The sequence below is a fragment of the Tyto alba genome, unplaced genomic scaffold, assembly GCF_018691265.1.
Source record: "Tyto alba isolate M040663 unplaced genomic scaffold, T.alba_DEE_v4.0 Super-Scaffold_21, whole genome shotgun sequence".
NCBI lineage: Eukaryota > Metazoa > Chordata > Aves > Strigiformes > Tytonidae > Tyto > Tyto alba.
The window spans coordinates 14,574,716-14,598,490 of NW_024881295.1; the positions used below are offsets into that span (position 1 = coordinate 14,574,716).

Here is a 23,775-nt window from a genome sequence, read left to right on the forward strand (position 1 = left end):
CAGGTCCCACCCATCACAGGAACCTCTCATTGATTTCCAGGATGGCAAGAACAATTCCTGCAGAGTGACCTTCCGTCACAAAATTCAGATTTGATGAAGGCAGAATAACATTTAACTGAAAAATGTAGGCTTTTCTATTTTGATTAAATACGGTTTGAGGATAAATTAGAAACAATGTTTTTGATTCAGATATTGTCAATTCAAAAGACTTTTTTCCAGTTTTCAAAGTGTATTTCACTTTGTATTATCATTTATTATAAATGAAATATGAATGAAACATAAATTACTTATGAGACATAAATTATATCTATAAATACAAATGAGATCTAAATGAAGTATAATATGCAATATATTTTATAATATTGTAGGTAATATTTAAGTTAAAATTCAAATCCTTCCATTGACAGCACAAACCACTTCAAATATTTAATTTTATGTTTAAATGAAAAGCCTTAGGATATTTTAAAAATTCAAAATAAAAGCAAATTGGAAATAATGAAAATTTGAAACAAATTAAAAATTGTTCTTTTTGCAGATCTCTGCTGTTTGCAGTGGCCTTTTTTTCCCCAGATACTACAAAGTAATCCAAATATAGGGATTGTGGATGACTCTTATGCTTTTTAGAAAAAGTTGTATCCAATTAATACCAAAACCTTGAAGATGCTTGGTCTTCTGACATGCCCCTGGTGTAATATTTAAAATACCAATGTTGCTTTGAAAATTTTAAAATAAGTTGCAGAGCACAAAATGAATAAAGCAACTAAACAGAGTGAAATGGCAAATTCAGTTCCAAAGGTTCTCATCAAGTGATAACGCTTCAGGAAATAATTTTTGATCTAAGCCACCAGATAGCTTGATTTCTGATTCCGCTGCCTTTTCACTGGACTTGACACTTTTGCTCCAGAATACACCACTCAGATGTCAGCAGATCACAGGGAAATCCACAGTTGTGGAGCACTGCTAGAGAACCTAAACAATAATTCACCAATACCTACCTATATGTTAAATACCATAACAGAAGAACAGGGAGACTTACTAATTCAGGCTTACTCTTTAAAATTATTGTTTAAGATATGCTCGCTTCAGCTGCGATATAGAACTGTTGCATTTCAGACTGCAATACAGACAAAGGAATTCCAACTTGGCTTCCCTGAACAGGACTTGCAACAGTAAGGGACAATACCATCCCATTTCCTAATGAACCACATTATCTCTGGAAGATGGCATTACTTCTAAAATGACTCGGATCACTCAGGTACTAATCTAATTGTGCTGAGTCATGATTACAAGATATTAATTACTCATTTGGTAAGTTATTTTTGTTTTTAATTTCCCTGGAGATTTATGTGCTAGATTTACAGTCACATACCCAATTACAGTTAAGCTTCTGTAGCCAAAATGACTCCACAAATGTTATTATGCAAATCAATTACAGTAAATCACTGTGGCTCTCACAAGCAGCAAAAGTTATTGTTATCCTTTTTGCATACTCATAACTTTCTGAACAACTAATTTCAGCTAAAATTGCTTGCTGTCTTGTGCTGCAGTGAAGTCTGAATAAAATCTGTTCACCTTCTCTAGGAAATAATAGAAAAGAAGAAGAAAATTCACTTTATTTCAGCAAAGATGCATGTGCATATATGTATATATCTGTTCTAGAGACCAGTCTCCACCTAGCTGAAATCCTGGCATAAGTCTTTGTAGCTTCAGAATCATGAAGGCTATTTTCACATGAGCATTTCTGCAGCTAAGCCTTCCAGATGGCTCACTGCAAGACTAGCCCACAAGACCCAAATCCATATTATCAATATTAATTATGTAGATAAGTCTTTGGACCACTCCCCCCTGAGGAGATGATGGAATTTTTAAAGCCTTGACTGACAAACTGACCCACAAACTGATGCTGCCTCTGGACTTGCTGAACATGCCCATTTGTCTACAAAAAAAGGCTCATCTCCTAGCTCATTGCTCTGCTTAAAATTTAGCATGGTTCAGCTGGCATTCCCTTACTTTAGAACAGAAAATGCCTCTAGCATCCTGGCCATTTTCTCTGCCTTGCCTGGAAAAATGTGCTGGATTTAAAGGCATATACACATATTTATGGGGCAAAGAAATGTCACAAGGTGCCAGGGCCACACAGGCATGGGAAAGCAATAGTCAGTCAGTAATGGTCCCTTTACCACGGAGGCAGTTAAGGAGACGGTTGCTGCTATTTCATAGTAGGTTGTCCATTCAGAGGTCATCGTTGATGGGTTGAAGTAAAACATTTCTACAACATATTTCCTGAACACCCCAAGCAAAGGTCTGTTCCAGCTCAAAACCACAGCAGTAGGTCCCAAAGGGTAGAGCGTCAGATCCTTTATTCCAGTGGGCACTATAAACCAGAAATTGCAGTTAGTAATGTGTGTGTGTGTTATCAGTTACGCTTTATTTCAAAACATTACCTTTCCTTAACCAAGCTCTACCTATTTCCAGTTTGTTCCTGATTTTAATTTCCAACAGCTTCCTTGACACAAGCAGTCAAATACCATTATTTCAGCATCTGTTCTCCAGTTTATTATGTCTACTTCTTCAGAAGTGACTAACAGACTACTTGGTTTTGGCTGCTTAGCTTGAGATGGAGTACAGGGCTTGTGTTTTTATAAATGGAAGGTTCCCTTCTACTTTGACAATCAGGATGATTAGGAGATATTTCAAGTTGCTCAAAAGCAAAAGCATCAGAAGCCATAACACTTTGGAAGATGAAGACTATGAGAAAGAATGGGTTTTATGTCTAGCTCTCCTTCCCTGGGGAACCTAAAGTTGCTGTCATGTATTGCTATTCTTGCCTCACAGATGATGACACTGAAAAAGAAGAATCAAGTGGTTTGAAAAATGTAACATAAGGGTCAACTTCTGCAACCCTTACTTGTCTGGAAAGCAATTATTCTTCATGACTTAACTGAGGCTACTTAAAGAAGTACTTTGCTAACAATTGCAAGGGTTGCAGAGCCACAACTATTGCACGCCAGGTCAAAGCCAAGTCCAGCACCCAGATTACTTCAGCCCATGTTAGCACATGATTGCCTTTCCCTTCATCTATCATTTATCATATCTTTGCTTTGCTTTCCTTAAACTGTCAACACTCACCCAGTCAAAGCGAGACTTAGGATAAACATGGGGAGAATTTAATACTTTTTAAAGTGCATTTTATCTCATTTCAGTTTCATTCAACACTAACCATCACCAATAATTTCACAGAAGAGTTTCTTTTGCAGTTCTACTATTTTAATATCAAATTCGATATCCTATTACAAAATGAAGAATCATGCAGCTGCTGTTTTACTCCATAAAAACGTCCCCTTTATAATAAGAAAGCTATGAGGTGTTTTGTTTAGAAACTGATTGCCATTTTGAGTTTAGTAAGAACCTTTTATGGTTGTGAGGCCACATAAAAGTGGAGAAAATGAAGGACCTTATTTATTTTGGGAATATATTATTTTACTTTCTCAAGTGAAAACATAATTTTGCAGATTTCTGAAGTAACTACAGTGAGAAAGAAAATCAAAAGCATGTGGAAAAATTGTCCAATGATATTTTAGTAATACAGTATATATATTTTTTACTTACTTTTTTTTCCTTTACTGAAATATGCCATACTCTGTTTTCAAATTTTTATTCAGACACAATTTATGAAAATATATAAGATTGTCTAGAATGAAAAGGATCTCACCATATTCACTAGCCTACATATTTGCTTTCATTTAAGGATTCAATTCTTAACAGGTTAACTTTGTTTTTTTATGTTTCACTTTCTTCCCTACATCACAACAAGGAAGCAGAATGAAAAATCCTGAAGATCTCTAGCTTTCAGCTACCTGCTCTCCCACAAGACAGACTATTTGTCAAAAGGAGAAGCTGGGAGACTCAGGTTCAATATTTCTCTGAAAATGTAACTCTATACGCTGAATCTCTTTCTCTTTGTCCTTTCTCTTCTTAATACATTCTGTTAAAGTGGTAACCTTAACAAAATTATTTTGAAACTAACAGATACTGAACTCTATCCGAAGTGACTCTTAATTTAGAAGCCTGGTGGAACCCTGAATCACAGGCATGGGGGCAACAGCTCTGCCTGTTGACCATAAAACCACATTCTTGAAAATGTTACTCTCAGACTCAGAAGGTTCTTCCTAGCTTCAAATCTCAAAGCAGAGAACATCAAGATCCACCATTAAGCTCAAGAAAATCAAAGCGTATCCAACTGAAGTTGGTATTGGTCAGGTAGTACTGTAGGAGATAAGTCAGCTCTCCTGACTCTCAGCACTGCGACCTTCAGACTGGGTCACATTACATCCTTCATAAAGCACATTTGCTACAAATGTCTTAACAGCAGTCCCCCACGCTTCATGAGACAGTGGGAATGAATGACCTCTAGAAAGCACCCACATTTCTCCATGCACCACAGACCACCTGCAGCTCAGGCTGGCTACACCTAAGTGAGGTAACTCCCACCCTAAATGACATAGACCATGAGCACTGCTAGAGACAAACATATATTCAGGTGTCCAAGGGTGAAGATGCTTTTTTCCACAGGGCCCTCTGTTCTTGAATCCTGGTCATAATTGCTCTTCAGTTAGGTTTGGTAATAACTTAACATTTAAATCTGAAATATCTATCTTCAACTGAAGGAGTATTTTCCCCACCTCTGTAATGGGCTAGGCCATGAAAGAAAAATATTCTCAGTAAGTATTGATTACATTTGAAATAACCAGCATGATAATTTTGTACACCTTCAGGGGCTCTAGGGCTTAATGAGTACATGCACGTATTTAAAAACAAACCAAAGCAAACACATTTCAAACAGCAGGTGTAGGGTTACCAATGGAAAATGTAACAGGATCAGAAGGTGGTCCAACCAATGGTCCTTTCCGTAAGTAAACGACAACTTGGTACTGGGCACCAGGAACAAGATTTTCAATGAGGCTACTGCTTGAATTCACCTAATAGGAGGGGAATACATCAGATATTAGGTATTTACTTGGTTAGTAAAAGAATACTGAGACTATACTTGAACTACTCCAGTTACAAAAGGCACGATTCTGAACACACTGGCAGCAGCAGCTAAAACTCCATTCATTAAGCCCAAAATGGCAAAACTGAGAAAGTGGTCAGGACTGACTTGACAAATGATCCGACTCAGAGAATCGCACTTGCTTTGCTGCATAAGGTCAGGTGCCACACTGCAGACCCACTCTCTCCTACTATCTAAGTTTATTGAAATATTCAGGCTACGTTATTCATATTCAGGTGATATTAATCAGGCTGGAGTATTTAGACTGTGTGTTTTCAATAAAAGCCTGAGGCTTTTCATCAGCTGTCTGATTCATCTGCAGCTATGTGAGCTGAAGGCAGCGTTACAGGAAAGCTGTCTTCTGCATGCAAGTGCTAAGGGTCTGCATGCTGAAATCAGAGAGGAATTATCTTTCACCTCCTTTGCATAGCACTACAAAACCTCACTAAGAGATCTGGTGGTTTTTCTTTCCAGTTTGAAACTTCACCATTAAAATTCCTGCTGTGGTGCACCAGGTTTCAGTGAGAGCTGGAGACAGAATGACTGACCAAGTCATTCCTGGTCTGATACAATATGAAAAGTCTTATCTCCTGAAGAGTCAGCTAACAGCAAATGAACAGAGCAACTTTGAGGAAAGGACTTCATGCATCCCTTCTAGAACTGCAGGCTGATATTTCCTACTGATACTTTCTTTGCAACCTTTCCAAAGCCTGTATCATATCCCCCTTTGCACTGGTGGTTTACTGTGATGCATGTGAATCTATCAGTGCCAGCACAGATTTAGTGAGGACGGGAATTCATCTTTAACAGCTGCTTTGGAAAGCTAAATCACTTTTAAATGTGATATACATGCACAATGGTAGGAATGGATAGAACTCGGCACTGAATTTTGCCCTTTTCAGCTCATCAAGGAGAATTCAAACCAACAGCCATTAATAGTTCCAGGTATAATAAGCTGATAACATTTGATTTGAGATGGTATGTAGTGACAGAAAGAAACAAATCATTGTATGTAGACCTTTCTACCTACTTGCAATAAAAACACATCTACTTTTACAGATATTGGATTTATGGATTAGCTTTAGGGATTTGGTTTTGAGTATGTGGACAAATCCTGTAGTATTTACTTTAATCATATATGTATATACTTGTGATCTGTGGTTTATAATCACCTACTCAATTGTTCTGCTTCCTGATTAAATGACTGCACTTTTGATAAATTAAAGGAAAATAACTCAATGAGATTACAAGCTGATTCTGGAAAACAATTCTCAAATTGTAATGAAAACATTGTTGGAATAAAAGTAAAAACATTTTGACAAAGATTAATTTTAAAAGACATTTTTAAAGGATGTAGACTCTCTGTAATAACTTGCAGGGCTAATCACAAAGTTGAAGGAGATTAAGATTTACTGGGAGTGTTAGAGGTCTCCTTCCATTCCCATGGGCAAGCTGAGGGTGCAGCAGGGCAGCACTGCAGTCCTTTGCAAGCTCCTCCATCACACACATTTAGGAACCCAGACAGAAGTTGTGGCACTGATCAGAAAATGGCCTTATCAGCATGTTGGTAACTGAGATGTGGGCTAAAACCTCTTTCTAACTGAAGCCACATGCCACTGATCCATCATTACCACAGGATCTGATCTGATTGCACTCACTAAGGATTTCAAGTAATAGAAAACTGCCATATTTTGGGGTTCAGGATTCTTGATCATTATAAACACATTCTGTATGGCAGCCCTAAAGAACTGCTGTCCATCCAAATCACAGTTGGTCTGAATTACTATTCATTTCCCAGTGCTAACACCTTTTTTTTAATGGAAAAGCTGGCTTCTGATCACCTCTAGACCTCCAGAAAATTTAGTCAGTTTCTGTGTTCATATGTAGGATATCTAAGAAAGAATTTACGCTAGTTTGATGATAATCATGCATGTGAGCACTCTGTTTAATAGAAATGGATTACAGCATATGCCTAAGTGTGATAATACGGTACCATTCTGCCTACTGCCACACCAGTGCCTCAAAGGGTACAACGTAACTCACAAGCTTGAACAAAGGATTGGCCACAGTCAGTCCAACAGAGATACAATTTTAACACCACTATGGTATACTGCACACTTTTGTTCCTGAATGCTCTGCTCTCCCCTCCACTCTGCATCAGCCATGTCCCTTTAGACTGCAGAAGGGGGCACCTACCACTCTGCTCTGCAGCCCTGAGTCTGATACAGCCCTTGGGCACGGCCATCCCAAACAGCAGAATGATTAGCAATTTTTTTTAAAGTATTTGAAAAGGCTCCAGCTTCTGCCCCTTACCTCAGTGCAGTAGTGTTTTTCAAGCCTTTGACTTTCCTTTTGCTTCTGACAGGTCAGGGAGACCACAGACACGATGGTGCTGTTGCTGCCGCTCTCTTGTGATGCTGTCCAGGATGTCAGGGCAGTAGTTGAGCTCAGCACCGTCACGGTTACGTGCTGGGGCTTTTCAGTGAGCTCTTCTATCCATTCGCCTGTGGGGCCTGGGATGTGTCCCAAAAGCACAAGTGAGCAAGCCACTCTATGCATTTGAGGCACATGTGTTAAAACATCCTTCTTTCATGGGATTATTTACTACTGGTGAAAGAGGCTGGACTGACAGTCGCCCATCTCCACAGCCCTCGGGCAGTGAAGATGGCAGCCCCTGGGAAACAGCCTGTGGCTGGTGCTGTTTCACCTGCAGCAGAGCAGATGACAAGAGAAATGTCACTGTCTGAAAATTGAGATTGCAGTATTCTCTCTCTATTGCTTACCAGAAACCACCCTGCAGTATCAGATTTGCTCCAAGGGAATGTTTAAAAGCAGTGATATCCAGTAACGTACAGACCATTGACACATATTAAAGGATAAGCACACAATATTTTTCACCTCTCCACATACTAACGTACCCTTCAAACATACTGCAGACTTGAAGTGTGAAAATCAAGTTCACAGAGGTTACCACAGTGAAGTATCTCATTCTCTGTTGGACTTTTTGAAGCAATTGGTAGAGAATACAGGTTTAAATGTAGATAAAATAACAATTTGGAAAATAACTTCAGTTAGACTTGGTCAAAATTTCAGATTTCATTAAAATTCTCAGCTTTTCTTGTTACTTTAAGTGACGCTTGTGACAGCTCTCTCCTTGATGTTCCTACCTCCACGCAGTTCTAATGGTATTTTATGTTTATTGAGAAAATAAAACAAATGCCAGAGCAATAATTTGCTGTAAGATCAGCCTATAAGATTTGACAATCCATACTGATATCTGGGTGAAACAAAAATGTTGTGTATTACAAGCAAGTAATTTAACAGGATGATTCACTGAGTGCTACAAGGATAAGATAAGGCTGAAGCTACGAGCACAATTTATTCACTACAGCAGACCCATACCTACTCAGGTAAAAAGACGAATTCAATCGTTAGATTAGTCTCTGGAACCAGTGGATGTATGTGTAGTTCTTTCTATTCAGAAATTGTTTCAGCACCAGCATTAAGGGAGCTGAGCTACCTCATGTCACAGTCCAAAGTTGTAGATTCAAATTCATCCTTAATCTAGCAATCCATACACCTATATTTTGGAGTAACATCTCATTTCTCTCAGGTCTCTGTCCCCAGTTAGTAGACTTCATGGAGGGCACTGTATTGCATATTGCTTAATGGAAATAAGTCACCCCTTGTAAAATGGAATAGTATTTGGTAGTAACAGCAATGCTAGATAACTTATTTTATATATTTATATATACCTTAACGCTTTCCATATAATGAGGCTGTTTAATAACTATTCCTAAAGAAAACCAGAAGACATTGAAATCACAACAGCAGAGACCCTTTCTCTCATGTGCTATTTGCTCTTTTCTCTTTGTTTTCCAAGTATTGTTTCTTTCAACTATAAAATTGACAAAAACAGGAGCAACAGAGGAATTCAGTTACATGCAGCCAAGCATTACGATGAATTTAAGGCTAAATAGTTAGTATTTATAAGCATTGTGAGCTACTAAAGACACAATTTTTACTAGTAATGTACCTAAGTACTTGAGTGTATTTCCCTTTAATATGAATATTTCTGCCAGACTTAGCTACTATGTCTTGTTGCAGCATTCAGGATTCAGAGGACACACTGTCCTCCCACATGTAAAATTGTGTAGTGCTGCAAGTATTCCCCTGTTTTCATTATATGGGCGTTTTGTAGGCTATTTCTACTTCCTTTTGTAGAAAAATGTACAAAGGTGACCACAGCCATGAGAAAGATAATAACCTGAATTCACCAACACATCTCACTTGCTGATCTAACTGTCAATCATTATATTAGTTTACACAGCAGTGTATTATTACTTTGTCTTTTACTAAATCTTCAGTTAAGAAACCCTGTGATTCTACAAGGAAATAATAAATTAATTTTGTTCTCTGAATTTAACAGGCTGAACTATTTCATCTACTGTAATTTGCTCCATGTTCTCTCTGAGACCACATAATTTCAGAGTTCAGTGTTTAATTGTGCAACTCCCACACTCTCAGCCTGAGACACCCTTCATCAGTTCATACAGCCTCCAGGAATATGAAAGGTAAGTATTTTCAATAATCTATATAATCATCAATTTAATTATCAGAATTAAATCTGCTTTTTGAAAGATGCAAGAGGGGAACCTGATTCACTTCTGAACACTAGGCAGCGACTCTATCAAATACGTCACCACCTGCTTTCAGTTATTAGCTCTGCCAAGGCAGAACGATGAAGGCCCATACAGGCAGGGTATAATATATAACACAGTTGCACTTTATTTCCTTCTCTGGCACACTGAATTCCAAAAGACCAGACTCTTCTGATCCTGCAGCAGATACCACAGCTGCCACAGTGGTGCAACTGTACATTAAAGTTATACTGGTCTGGGAGAAAAAGACAGATTTGTTGAGATACTTACTGATGTAAAAGCTAAGTGTTTTTGCTGATTGACTTCCCCGAACTTCACAAGAGCCAGATGAGCTAAATGTTGTTACAGACAACTTATATTTTCCTGGTTCTTTCAGTTCAGCAACAAATTTGTGAGTGTCCTCACTCACTGTCAAAAATTCTGTGGAGTTCTCTAAATCAAGGGGAAAAAACAGTGTGGATTAATTGAAATTTGAAAGGCTCCAGCCACTAAGCAAATGATTTGTATCAGAAATGCTAATACTGTTTCTGCTGTGGGATTAAAAGGTATCCAAAAGGACTGGATTTATGTGGGTAGTTTTATTTCTTGCCATCAGCACAAGAGTAATTAATGACTAAGGTTGCAGTATAGGTGTAGAGGAACAATAAACTCAGGCCAAATTTTCATTCGGTAGAAGGGATGATAAAATAGGGTTGCCATGACTGTGAAAGTGAAAAACAGCACAGCATAGAAGAAAAGGAGCTTCCAATTTTCTATTTATTGCACTCTTATTCTGCAAAAAAAAGTATTTGCCCTCAGTGTGGGAAGGCTTATGAAAACCGCTTGTCAGGAAATAAAATTCATTTGAATAAAATAAATTTTTAAACAGAAAATCTTTAAGCAACGCGATGATTTTATTGTAGCTTCATCACTTGAAAAGTCTCCCTACTCTACACCACAGCTTCTTTGTAGCCTAAGGAATATGTTTGGTAGCTGTCCTCTGAGACAACCGTTAATCTGAATCCAGATTATCTTTTCTGTACACCCCTTTCCAGTCAAGGTCCCCCCATGAACCTCAGTGGCAGACAAAACTACATGGTATAATGTACCTTCCTTGTTTCAGCTTGTTTCTCCTTTCTCTGATACCAGAATGGATTTACGATAACTGCAGTGTAAACAGTGTGGCAATATGTGCAGTATAAATCTTATTTAAAAAAAGTGAATTGCAAACTGCAATTTACGCCTCCTCCCTTAGTTTTATGATTCCCAGCCAGAACTAGATGCTATTCAATGCAAGAAATTTCTCAAGTAACACAGGGCATATAACAAAGCCCTCTGAAGCACAGTGTTAGGTAATTAATAATTTGTAGAGGTGACAACCCACCAGTGGAATTACAGAGAAGAGGTATGAGAGAGTATAAAGCTCTATTTTACCTTCCCTTTCAATATTGATATGGAAACCATCGAACGCAGTAGGTGGCTTTGGTGGTAACCAGGTCAGCACCATTTGCACAGGAAGGAAGGGAGGGGGCTCTGCCATGAGTTTTCCAGATGTGTTGACGTCACTGGTCCCGATATCACCAGAAACTGCATTGACAAACTCCTCTTCACCCTCTGATGACTCGGCTTCGTTAGACCACCAGTACGGCTGTGACGTGGCTTCATACTCAGTGCTGTTATAGCGGTAGTCTGGCCAGGCTGCAGATGTGTTCACTGTTGGAATTTCGGGTGGGTTGTCAGAAAAATGACTAAGTTTTTCTTTCCTTATGATCTCTTGTGGTCCCATGAATGATTCTTCTGCAAAATTCCCACTGTGCTCTTCCCAGTTGTTTCTGTTGATTGGTACAATCTGAACAGAAATGTTTCGAGGTGGGTAAGGAACTAAAAGAGAAGCAAGAGTTAGTTTTTTAATAGGTATGTTCTGTGCACCTTTATGATGTGTTAATTCCCCAGAGAAATATTGTTTGAAGAAAAACAACGCACCTAGGCAGATTTTGAAAAAACTTGTTCTTATTCAGATTCTCCCTTCTCTTACATATACTTATAGCAGAAGTGATTCTAGTGGGATCAAGGTGAATGTAAATTCACAGAAGAATCATGAATCAGGAATACCAGGAAGAAAAGTAGATGTGAAGTCACAGTAAATCAAACTTCAGTGCTATTACAGCAACAAAGCTACTCAAGTGTGAATTTGTAAGAGTGGATCTTAATTTATTTTATTGTGTCTTTCAGAAAGATCATGATAATCGAGAAAAATACTTCTGTAGAAATTAACTGAAAAACATATGCAAAACTAATAAATACAGCATAGCTCATATTTTAAAAGTATGACCTTCACATTGCTGTAGGGCTTTTCATATGCTTTTAGCAGCCACCTTTTCACAAGCATTAAACATCAGTTTAAATTTTAATATTTGTGAAAGCTTGATCTTAAGATTTGGGTCGCCAGAAGACAACATTCTGGCACGCGAAGAACTACTTCAACTTATGCCAGGAAGTGAACACACAGCATTTTGTCTGCCTCACTGTAATTGCTTGTCTGTCTGCCCTCACATATGGTAAGTGCGAGCAGCCTCTGCAAACACTTTTGACTGACACCTTACAACACCCTAATTTGTTCACCTCCCCTGTCCCAGACATGGTCACTAATACAAAACCAGACGTTACAATCTCACTGCACTTCATGCAAATAATGAGGGATGAGAGGGCAGCAGGAAAGAAAAATGCAATCCGGTTGGTTGCATTCTTACGGTTCAATATCTCAATAACTATACTTAGGATCCTCAGGACAGAGCTCAGCTGGCATCAGTTGGCTTTCTCTGTCCAAGGCAATGGACCAACATCAGTGTATTCATCTGAAGATCTGCCCTTTTGTTTTTACTACTGGTTCATTTCATTTTGGACCCTGAAAAATGTCTGTGGTCCAACAGATTAACAGAAAAGTTTTGGGCACCATCCCAGGACCAAATTAAATTAGTTCTGGACCCTGAACAAATGCAATTTTCAGTCTTTGCAACACTGCTGTCTTGGAAATTAGAAGTTCATGCTTCAGGGCATAAACTGGCTGCCAAGTGGGGCGACGATGACATTCTTCTCTGTGATAGAATACTGCACAATGAGGAAGGCCTTCTCCAACAGTTCAGCTATGACTCACTGCACAAGGAGACAGACCAATATAGATAGATCAACATTATGCTCAAAGTGGCTATTCCTGTGGCTTAAAAATTAATTCCTAGCACAAGGCCTTGGATCTCTCACGTGAAGCAGAATTTATTTTCTAAGAAGCAAGCTTTATAACAGAAACACTCATGCAAATTTCCCTTTGCATTGTATTTTGTATTCTACACATAACCCTATGTACTAGCCACAGCATCCTCCTCCCATGCTCCTGGCCAGGAGCAGCTGCCAGGACTGCTCCCACACAGACCCTCCTCTCTGTGGGATCAGTCCCCTCCCCACAGCAGAAAGGAAAGCAGCCATACAGACTGGAGCAAATGGTACATAATAATTTTCTTCACCTGTTCTGTGCTGTTTGGGTTCATGCTGGACCCCGCTGTACTCCACTAGAGTGCTTTTGTTGAAGGTTGCTTCAGATACCAACTGAAATGTGATGTTACTGTAGCATATACCTGGTAGCCAGTGATTGAAAACTGTTTTACCTTTAAAGAAATCTGCAGAAGGTTTAAAAAGAAAAGAAGAAAGGAAAAAAAAGAGGAAAATGTATCAAATGTTCACTTTCTGATAATGCAACTGCACATGCTGAACTGGCAGCGTTTCAGATGTTTAAACATTGCTCAGCCTGGTCTGGGACATGAAATTCTAAGAATTTAGTGTGCCAACATTTTTCCTGCCTGTCAAAGTCACTTTGCTACAAAATAAAAAAAAAAAAAAAAAAAAAAGCCCAGCACAAGAAACACAAACTACTTTTCACAGGAAAGGAAACTGAATCTGGCAACCTGTTCCACGTGACACCGAGTATCTCGAAGAGCATCTGACAGTTTCTGCAGACCTTTAACTGCTGCACGCAAAAGGCTCCTTGGTCTTTTGCTGACTGAGGCCTAACATGCGGGGTGGGTGCTCAAAGGGCCATCCACCATGCAACTGAGTGGAAGCGGCGGTACTGAGAGCTGAGCTCACATCCACCGTCAGTACACCTGCGGGCTGGAGAGAAGTTGCTTAGGGCTATTTGGCTATGGGAGAAAGTGTGCAAGTTGATTAGTGAATCTCTTAATTCAGGCTGACTTTTTTATTTATCGGCAGCTACAGCATTACAGCCCCTGGAACCACGTATTAGCTGTAGAAGACAAAAATTTCTGCTGGTATCCTTTTTATTTTCTGGAAGGAGGTCACCTATATTTTGTGCTATAATCCAGAATCACTCTTCTTAACTTCTGGCATTTCACAGAATTTAAAATGTGATTTCTAGTCCATTCTGTATAGAAGCAAAGAGACTCCAAAATTTTCTGACCTCCTTATAGAGGTGTGTATCTCCCTCTGCTGACTTTAGAAAGAGCTTACAGTGACCTGACTTCTAATTTGGGAGCCTTACTTCACTGCCTAAAATTCAATCCATCACCTACTGGATTGCTCAGAGGCATTTTACTGCCACTATGCAACGTTAAACCATTGGGGTTTCAGGGCCCACAAAGTATGCAGGTGCCTTTGTCACCTCTTAGGATGCTATCCATAGGATAGTCCCATCTACACCTCTGAGACAGATGCTATGCTTAAGCTATACTGCAGGGCAAAAGGGAGTTCAGTTATAAACAAATTTAAAAAGAACCGAATTTGCTCATTAGATGGTTTAGATTGGTTTAGATTAGATAGATGTTTATATTGTTTAGACTGTCTAGACTCTTAGATAGATTGCCTTTGATTAGATTATTTTAAGAAAATTGAAATTCATGATATGCAGCAGGATTTATTAGCTCAGGGACAATACTGAATGCTACAGTAATATACAGTACTATACAGCATAGTACTATTAGCACTGTGTCACTGTATGGTCATACAGAACTACTAGGTTTAAATCCTGCACCAGGAATCAGGCATACTGAATGGATTTCCCAGCTCTGGGGCATCCCAGAGCTCTCGCATCAGCTATTCACCAAAGAGGAAACCTTGGCCAGAAGGAAGAGACTGTGAACTTTTTAAATGCCTTAAACTGACACAGAATGTCATCCAGGGATTTCAACAAGCATATCTAGAAAGCAAAAACAGTGTCTCTGTCCTTTCTACTGAGTCAGGGGTTTCTTTCCTTTTTCCTTTTCTTTTGTTTTGGACGGTACAGCAGCGGGGAAGATTAAAAAAATGCTGTGGAAGTTTTTTTGATTTTAGTATACATGCTCATTTGGAAGTACCAGATATTGGGGATCCCTTCCCAGGTTGATTTCAGAACTGACTAAAAAAATCCAGAGCACCCAGTCTTCCCCTAAAATCCAAAAGAAAGGAGTATCACTAGAACTAGGATGGGAAGCAGGTTTAAATCCAAAGTGAACCACCAGCTCAATTTGAAGACTCATCCCTTACTTAATGATACAAGAGTTATTATATAAACAGACACATTACCAGAAATATAAATCATTATGACCAATACATGTAAAAACCACACCTAAGACCACTGTTTAAGATGTTTCCAGCAGAGTTAGCATTAAGTTTCAATGGAATAGTTTCCTCCTACCTTTGTACAGCATTGTTCGGTAGTCCTTTCCTTCCCAATAGCTTATATTTACCCTGGTAAAAACATTGTACTTCTCTGGGTACTGAATTTCAAACAACACTCCTGTTTCTGGAGATGGTTTGTAATCATAGATAGAAACACTGCTCACAGGAAGGGGTTCTAAAGGGATATAAATAAAAGGAAAAAAGGAAGAAAGGAGATGATTAATAAGAAACTGAGTTCTTCACACATATACACCACCAATGAAAAAAATGGTCTCACGTGGTATGGCACAAGCATTCTTCAATCTACCAGATGATATCTGGGTCTTCACAGAGGTCTGGGGCAAAGCTACCTGGGACATTGTCAAAGCCAATATTTTTGTGTTCCCCCACAAAAAATCTGTATTATTGAAACACTCAAACAAAAAAATTTCCTTATCTGTCATAAATAATTAAGGTTGAAATAGCAGTTATTATTTAAGCATTTACAGTCATTGCCCCAGAAAGATTTTTGCCTTTAATGATTGCCAATCATGTAAAAGTGCCAGACACAAACAACAGAACACCTGAAATTGCTCATAACTTTGGCATAAATGTGAACTTCTAAGATTAGCTGAGAACCTTATCGGTGTAATGGCCAAAGGAAACTATCTGAGTGAAGATTTTATATTTTCATATGTATTAATTTCTTTATTTAATGGGTAATTACACAGTCCTCATTCACACAACATCTGAGAGGGTCATCACCTACAACATACTTACCCACACCACACTTCTACAAAACATAGCAGTATCATTACCATTATTTTACAGATGAAGAACTGAAGTACAGAGAAATAAACTGGTATACTGGAGGACACAGAGGAAGCCTGTGCACAGAAAAGAGGTAAATGAGGAACTGCCAATCTAGTGCTCTGAACTCTGAGCCAGGTGGGCTAATACCCTCTGTGTCATGGCATCTAGACCAGTGTAGCTCCATCAGCTAAGGAAAGCTGTGTCAACTCACTGGAGCTGGGAGTCTGGATTGTTGCTAACAATAAGTGAGTCACATTTTTATTTGGCCTCTTTTATCCACAAAAAAATTAAAAAAATAAAAAAAAATTAACCTTTTGCTTGATGCTCTCCTCAGCAAGAAAAAAAAAAATTACAGCAACCCAACTATACATTGGATAAGAGGGCCAAGCAGATATTCAAAACAAGGTTACAGTTAGTTGAAATTTGTCATAGTAATATATTTCAATAAAGGTAGTTAATGCACAACAACCTCAGTAATTATGCCTACATCCTTATAAGTATTTTCATGTTGATTTAGTTCCTGCACATTGTAGAGAACAGATGGAAAAATTCAGGCTGTTGATTAGCACAGCCTTAGAGGACACATTTGAGTTTGAAGTTCTGCTGTGGTAGGGCCTGGAGGAAAAGTAATAAAATATTTTTCCCCAAAAAGCATCCAGTCACAATGAGCAAGAGAAAGAGTAGATGAAGGGAAGCCCAGTATCAGTTTCAAAAGTGGAATTATCCCACAGAAGGTGGAATAAGTTAATCAAAGATAAAAAAAGCAAGACTGTAGTGGAAGCAAAAATGACGTCCCAATTACCAGCACAGTGTTTTCACCATAGTACTAAGTTTCCAGATGTGGAGAAAAAACAACAGCTACAAACAAAAGCCACAGATGCAAACAGAATCTTTTGCCAAGTCTTAAGAAGAAGTTGTGTTGTCATTTTTAACTTTGTCAGAGCATGGGAATACAATGGTGTGGGAATATTAAATTATTTCTCATGGCAAATACACTTCATTAACTTCAGGTAAATATCAGTATTTGTATGCTAACCATTTACACATAGAAACTCTCAATCTCACAGATACCAACAGGCACTTCAGTGATGGGATGATCTGTGAAAATTTTGCTGACAATGGTGATAGCCAGAAATAAATAGAAGTAAAGCAGGTCATGGGAAACAAAGCCTACCCTATTCCTTCTGCTGAGGCTTTTCCCATTGCTTATTCTGAAATAAACAGATGATCTGACTATCCACATGACCAGAGGGTTTATATCACAGCTCACACACCACACGATAGTAGTTTAAATGTCAATAACAATCTCTACATAGCACAACGCTTATGTGCAGTCATCTTTCATGTTAGCGGGTGTGCCCTGGGCTTTCTTCTGCTACCTCATTCACATCTGAGGTCTCCTTATTTCTGAGAGAATTACTGAAACTTTCTTATGTCAGTAATTAAATTACCCCATTTATTCCTTCCTACAACAAATTAAATAAAGGATGGAAGTTATATTCATTTTTAATCCAAATGATTTTTCCTCCTGATGCTTTGATTTAATTAACCAATAATTGAATTAAGTGGTAATCACCACAGACTCTTTCTTGTTGTTGTCTTCCACTTACTATCCTCTTCTTGCTCATGGCTGATATTAGCAGAGTAGCATGAGTGATATAATGCAATTTAAAGATTCTTCCATTATCTTACTTCCTTCGGCACCAAATCTTCACATCAAAAACTATTTGCACACTGTGAAATTAAAAGGACACTCAGCAGATAAAAATCATATTCTGTTTTTCACTTACTAACTGCTCCTAGGGTTATTAAACTTAAAGAATACATAAAATGTCACTCTTCACTATCTATATTTATAATTCAGAACATAAACAGTCTGGTCTTTTTCATTTTACAGTTTGCAGTATTTAGGATCCAGTTTTTCACAGATTTCAGTGGTTCTTGAGAAATAGCCTAAATAAAGCGTAATATAATACTCCGAGCTCTATAAACACTCTGCACTACACTGATGTCTGAAGTCATATTACAGAAGGGGATTAGAGGATTTCAGTGTCCCTCTAATAGAGGGACAAAATAATGTTTGTCACTTCTTCACATACAATCTCTTTATTTTTAGACTTGCGGATTATATTAAATGCACACAGACAAGCTTGCATGATCAAGACCTAAATTTGCCTTTTTTCTTAGTGTCTCAGAATCTGCTGCTCCTATAGCAACTGTTTTCCCATTATAACTGTTCATGGCAAACTTAACTACCATGTTTCTCCTGGACTCTCCAGCATTTTGCATTTAGAACACAGCTTACACTATACAAACATCTAGACAGCACAATAGATGCAGCTAACCTCTTCCTCAAATGTCCTGGAAAATTCTGGATGCTAAATCCTCCATTAATGCATTCAATTTATGCCAGACACATTAACATTTGCAATTCAGGTTAAAAAAAAAAAAAAGTACATTGAAAATAAGTACAATATTCCAGTCAGAATCAAATTGGTTTTAATAGTTGTAGATTGAGTCACTCTACAGATTGAATTAATGATTGATTACTGTGGTAGATTAGATGTAGTATTACATGTGGGTGGTTGTAATGGGACTGAGATCAACTCTTGCTTCTCACATTCAAACTCAAATTAATCATGATTTATCTTCATATCATGACTTTTGTAAAAAAGAAGTCCCATTAACAGAGTGACCTAACTCCAATGGGTAATTCCCTTTATTTACATGAAGAAGTTGTGAATTATGTCATTTTCTCCCCAGGATGACATTATTTACATATCTATATAGTTACTTGGAATAAGTCATAGCCAGCATGAAGCTTCCACTATGCTATACAATTTAGGCATTGTTTTATCTCGTGCTAAAAAGCAATCATTTTTGAGATTAAAAAGCTACTGTTCAATACTTTAGGAACATAATGCTCATGGTAGGTAATAGAGATACCATGTACTATTGCTTATGAAAGGGGAATGTAAGTGAAAGTAGTATCTGAGCAATGACGGTATATACTGCAATTCCCAGATGCCCACATAAGATGACAAATAAAAAGATGATACAAACTAAAAAATAATGTTGTCACAAGAAAAAAGGCATATCTGTCATTCTGGAACAGATTTAGGCCAATACTTTAGATCAGTCTTCCAATGGAAATTATGGTAGGAAATCATATGGTTGCAATTCTTTTTGTTTCTTTGATTCCCATGGAGGGTTTTTTTCACCTTAAAAAGGGGATAACATCATTTGTTTGCTGGGGAAAGCAGAACACCAATGGACCTAGATGTTCATCTGAGTTACGTTTCAAAATTAGGACTACAATGAATAACCAGCCTTTTTAAAGATGTGCCATGTCATCCTTTAAGAAAGAAAAACACAAAGGGCTCAAGTTTTACATTTCATTGGAAAAAAACCCTCTGACATTCCTACTTCAACAGCTCTGATCCATTAACGAGCCAGAGGAAAGGATTTGTCCTGCTGAATCACTTCCTGCAGCATCTGGCACAATGACAACTGAGCATTAACTAGGTCTAATGCCAATTACTTTCTGAAAGCTGAAGAGATCAGAGTCCCAGGTAGCAGATCCTTTGGTCTCTTGAGGAGAATATTTTTTGTAGAAGACACAGAGGCAGAACTCTCCCTAAAGGGAATATATTTTACAGTAATTTATGTAAGGAATCACTGACTTTTGAAACAATGAGACATTTACCACTCAAAACTCATAATGATATGCTACAATAAGTGAGGCAGAGCTGCTCTTAATTACCCTCAGAGATCCTTAGATCCTGATTTCTCCAATTCCCAGCAGAAATACATTTTTTCTACAGCACACAATAGCTTTGCAATGTACTGCTTTCCCCACTCCTTCAAATGTACAAACAGTTTTTCCTTCACAACAAAAAGAAAAATTGACAGTGAATTTGAAAAGAAAAGGCTTTACGGGTATGAGTCACCCTGGGAAGAATAAAACAAGTCTTCAAGCTGGGAAAATGAAGGATGAGTGAGAATTTCAGTCACTAATTTTGCATTTGTGCTCTTCATTTCTCTCCTAAACTACTTTAAAACCAAGCAGTAATAAGGTGGAACTTTCCTTCAAATATTGCAAAACACTAAATTAATTATGTAAATTCTAGAGTTACTTCACTCCCACTGAAAAGACGAAACTCCAACAGCAGAAGAAAGCAGGCTTGAAATAATTATGTTAGATACCAGAACTACTTCTAACCTTGTCCAGACTGAAAACTGGAAGGTAGGTCATTTTGACAGGCACAACACAATTGCTTTCACAGGAATCTGGCCAGGACAGCGAGGTTTGAATGTCTATTCTTGTGAACACCGTCACAGTGGTCTTTAATAATAAGTGGTCAGGGTTTCAGTTTTCCTCCTTCAGTGAAGTACTAAGCCCAATTTGCTGAACGCAGCTTTGCTACAGAATCAGAAGAAAAAGTGCTATTTTCTGCTCAAATTCTATTGCATAGGTTTCCTATCTAGGAGTTGAATGCACCCTGTTCATCTTGTCCTTCTAACATCCCAGCTCAGGAAGCAATGCAAGTATGTGGGCTGTGCTCAAGCTGACAAAACCTTTGGGCTCTGGGAAGAAATACTGCAACAAATAGCTCATACTTTGCATTACAACAATCTGGACAACAGAACCTAAACAAGGACACTCTATAGTTTGTGGTGTTTCGATTAACATGAGAAAGCCTTGAAATTATTCTAATTAGAGACAAGCAGAAAATAAATTGTTCAGTCTTGTAGAAAAGGCCCAAATTAACAACAGAAGCAAAATGGTAGCATACATACATGTATATATGTATACAAATATAATGTCAAGGTATTTTATATTTTTATATGTACATATTTATGCACACATATATTTATATGTGGTTATATTTACACATATATAATTATATATGGATATATACAATGTATAAAATACATATTTTGTTAGCTTTTAAATCATCTTTCTCTTGAGGAAATTTTTTGTGGACAGAAACCTTTGAGGGGTAAACCCAAAGTCTCCTCTGAATTGAACGAGATGAAGTGTCAACCTGTGAAGAGACATACCTTTTTCTTGCCTGTGTGCTGAGAAGCAGTATATCGCTGAGGGATGTGAACAGGAGAAAGGAAATGTCATCAAGATATACCATCGGAAAGCAGAGGTCTTTCATGACTCTCACTGAATTTCTAAGTAGGCAGTCTCTTTGAAGGACCTTGCTCTTATTTTGACATTGACAATTTAGATACACACTGCCCTCTGTGAAACTCAGATCTCCAACATATGGACAAACTGAAAGACTGCATCTCCCTGCACAGAGTCCTTTTCAGACATCAGGAGATCCCAGAAAACTATTGTGAAATACCGAAGTACAGCCTTGGGAATAACCACATTGGGTATCCTGTTTGATTTATCTTGTGGCAGCCTAATGAATGGAGCCAATCTGCCACTGATAAAGCTCTCCTGATACCAATGAAATTAGAACAGGAATTAATTTGGTCTTGGAATCCAGTTGCAATGTGCTATTTTTTCATGTGTAAGATATAGACAGAATAAATTAGTTATATGTCTTTGCACGGTTAAAATAAATTAAGAATGTTAAACAGGCAGAGAGAGCAAATGGCATGAACTAAAATACGAATCTATCCTAATTACGTCTGCTAAAAAAATCAATTTAATTAATAGTCAAAACATGATATAAAACAGGTAGTGGACAATACTAATAAAAAGAAAAATAAGAAAAGAAAAGGAAAACCAATTATCAACTCATGCGGTTTTGGAGGAGAAGCCAGTGGTCACTACATGAGTTTTAAGATCTCTTCTCAAAAGCACTGTACTGAAATATACCTTAAAAGACCCAGCCTGTCATACTGTCTTTTCCTTCCAAGTTCAGTTTCATTCCTGTAGCCTCGTGCTCCAAAAGATGAGCTATGTTAGTATCTGAGGCTGCTACACGAGAGCTAGCACTCATCAGTCTGCCTGACAGAAAATACTAGGAAGGAGACTGGGCCCTTTCCGTTGCAAAGCTCACAATTTACAGCATACTTTCAGAGCTCAGTACGGCATCCTCCAACGCTGCCTGCAGGAATGCCCTGTCTTTTCCATGAACCTGGCTGTCTTTCTGTTGAGACAAAACCAGTGAAATCCACCGTTCCCTTTTTGTTACATGACTTCTCCAAGCAGCGCTGGCTGACTGCCAGAATCACCGATCCTTCCAAGGTCTGGGTGAGCAGCAGAGGCCACAGCAGGAGACCCTGAGGTGCTGCCAGAGCACCCATGTGAGAGAGGTGGTGAAAAGGGGTTGGGCTCCTTTCTGTTGGAAAGGACACCGTCAAGCCTTGGAGGAGGAGGAGTGATGTGGGATATGTCCCTTGGAGATCTCAGCCTCACACTCTTTTGAGAACACCTTGCGGAAATCCCCTGAGCCAGAAATGGGAAGTCTGGGGCTGGCTCTGATGGGCTGGGCAACACCGGCTCCCTTCCTCCTTCAGAGATTCCCCTGCACAGGGGTGTGTGTTCCATCTGCCACCCCAGATCACGCCTCCTCCTGCTACCAGTGACCCTCGTGGACTCTGGAAATCAAACAGCAACGAGCCCTGCTGCACAACCACCAAGTGCAGCATTCAAAACCCCTGGAAATACAAAGTAAGCTACTGTTTTCAGTTGCATATGACACCTGATGCTTCCATTATTTTCTTTTAAGAAAACAAACAAAACATAAAATAGGAAATTGTATTAGAATTACTACTTTGTCTGAAAGGTTAAAGCAGTCAAAGAAAAGTAAATTCAGGCTTCCTATGAACCCTTAAACTGTTCGCTACATGTAGGTCTTCTTGTACATATGCCTTATGAAAGACTTGCATTACCCAACATGAGTTTTCCCATGGGACCCTTCCTGGTTGTCCTCATCAGGGCACAACTTGAGCACACAAGGGAATGCTGAAGAATGCATAGATGATACAAAATCTAGTTACTCTTAAGTTTCAACCACCTTACTTGGTAACATATGAGGCAACTGTAATATGCTTTGAATGTTATTACAGTAGATGGCATTTCATCATTGTCAGAATAATATAAGTACACAAAATCATAACAATTCCTCATCTGCAAGCTAAAAATATCCATAGATTCCAATGTGCCATTTATAAAAAAAAAAAAAAAAAAAATTCTGGAAATTGGTTTTGAGCAATCCAAATAAATTTTTTGACTGTTTTTTCTTGAATCTGTCTTCTAGATGAAGAAATCATTTTATATTCTACACATTGTTTTCAAGTTGGCACATGGAAACAGTTCTGGAGCAACAGCAGAGCCAGAAATACGGCAGGAATCACACAGAAATCTGACAGAAATCTGTGCTGCTTTGTACGATGACAGAGCAAACAAAATCACATCTCTCCCCCAGGATCAATGCACCTGGAGGTAGTAAGAGACAGCCTACTACAAATATGGTCTCCATCCTAAAAACCTTCAGCTGTACTGGCAGAAACACATGGTTTCAGTTACTACTATCTGCTTTCCAAGTTTAGTACTGCTTCAGTATATTAGCAGTCAAAGAACATTGTTATAGCATTTAAAACAGAATATACCTCACCATGTAACAAGGGTACTTACATTGAAATGTCAGTCAACACTTT

The 23,775-nt window shown here is 38.3% G+C and overlaps 1 protein-coding gene across 1 annotated transcript in view; it reads right to left on the bottom strand.

Annotated features, from left to right (window-relative positions):
• PTPRO (protein tyrosine phosphatase receptor type O) overlaps positions 1-23,775 on the bottom strand; it is a 156,158-nt gene that overhangs the window by 41,732 nt on the left and 90,651 nt on the right. Inside the window, 7 exon segments of the mRNA XM_042795458.1 lie at positions 2,181-2,374; positions 4,859-4,979; positions 7,364-7,563; positions 9,982-10,143; positions 11,125-11,571; positions 13,209-13,361; positions 15,371-15,529. Of these exon segments, the coding sequence (XP_042651392.1) occupies positions 2,181-2,374; positions 4,859-4,979; positions 7,364-7,563; positions 9,982-10,143; positions 11,125-11,571; positions 13,209-13,361; positions 15,371-15,529 (1,436 nt within the window).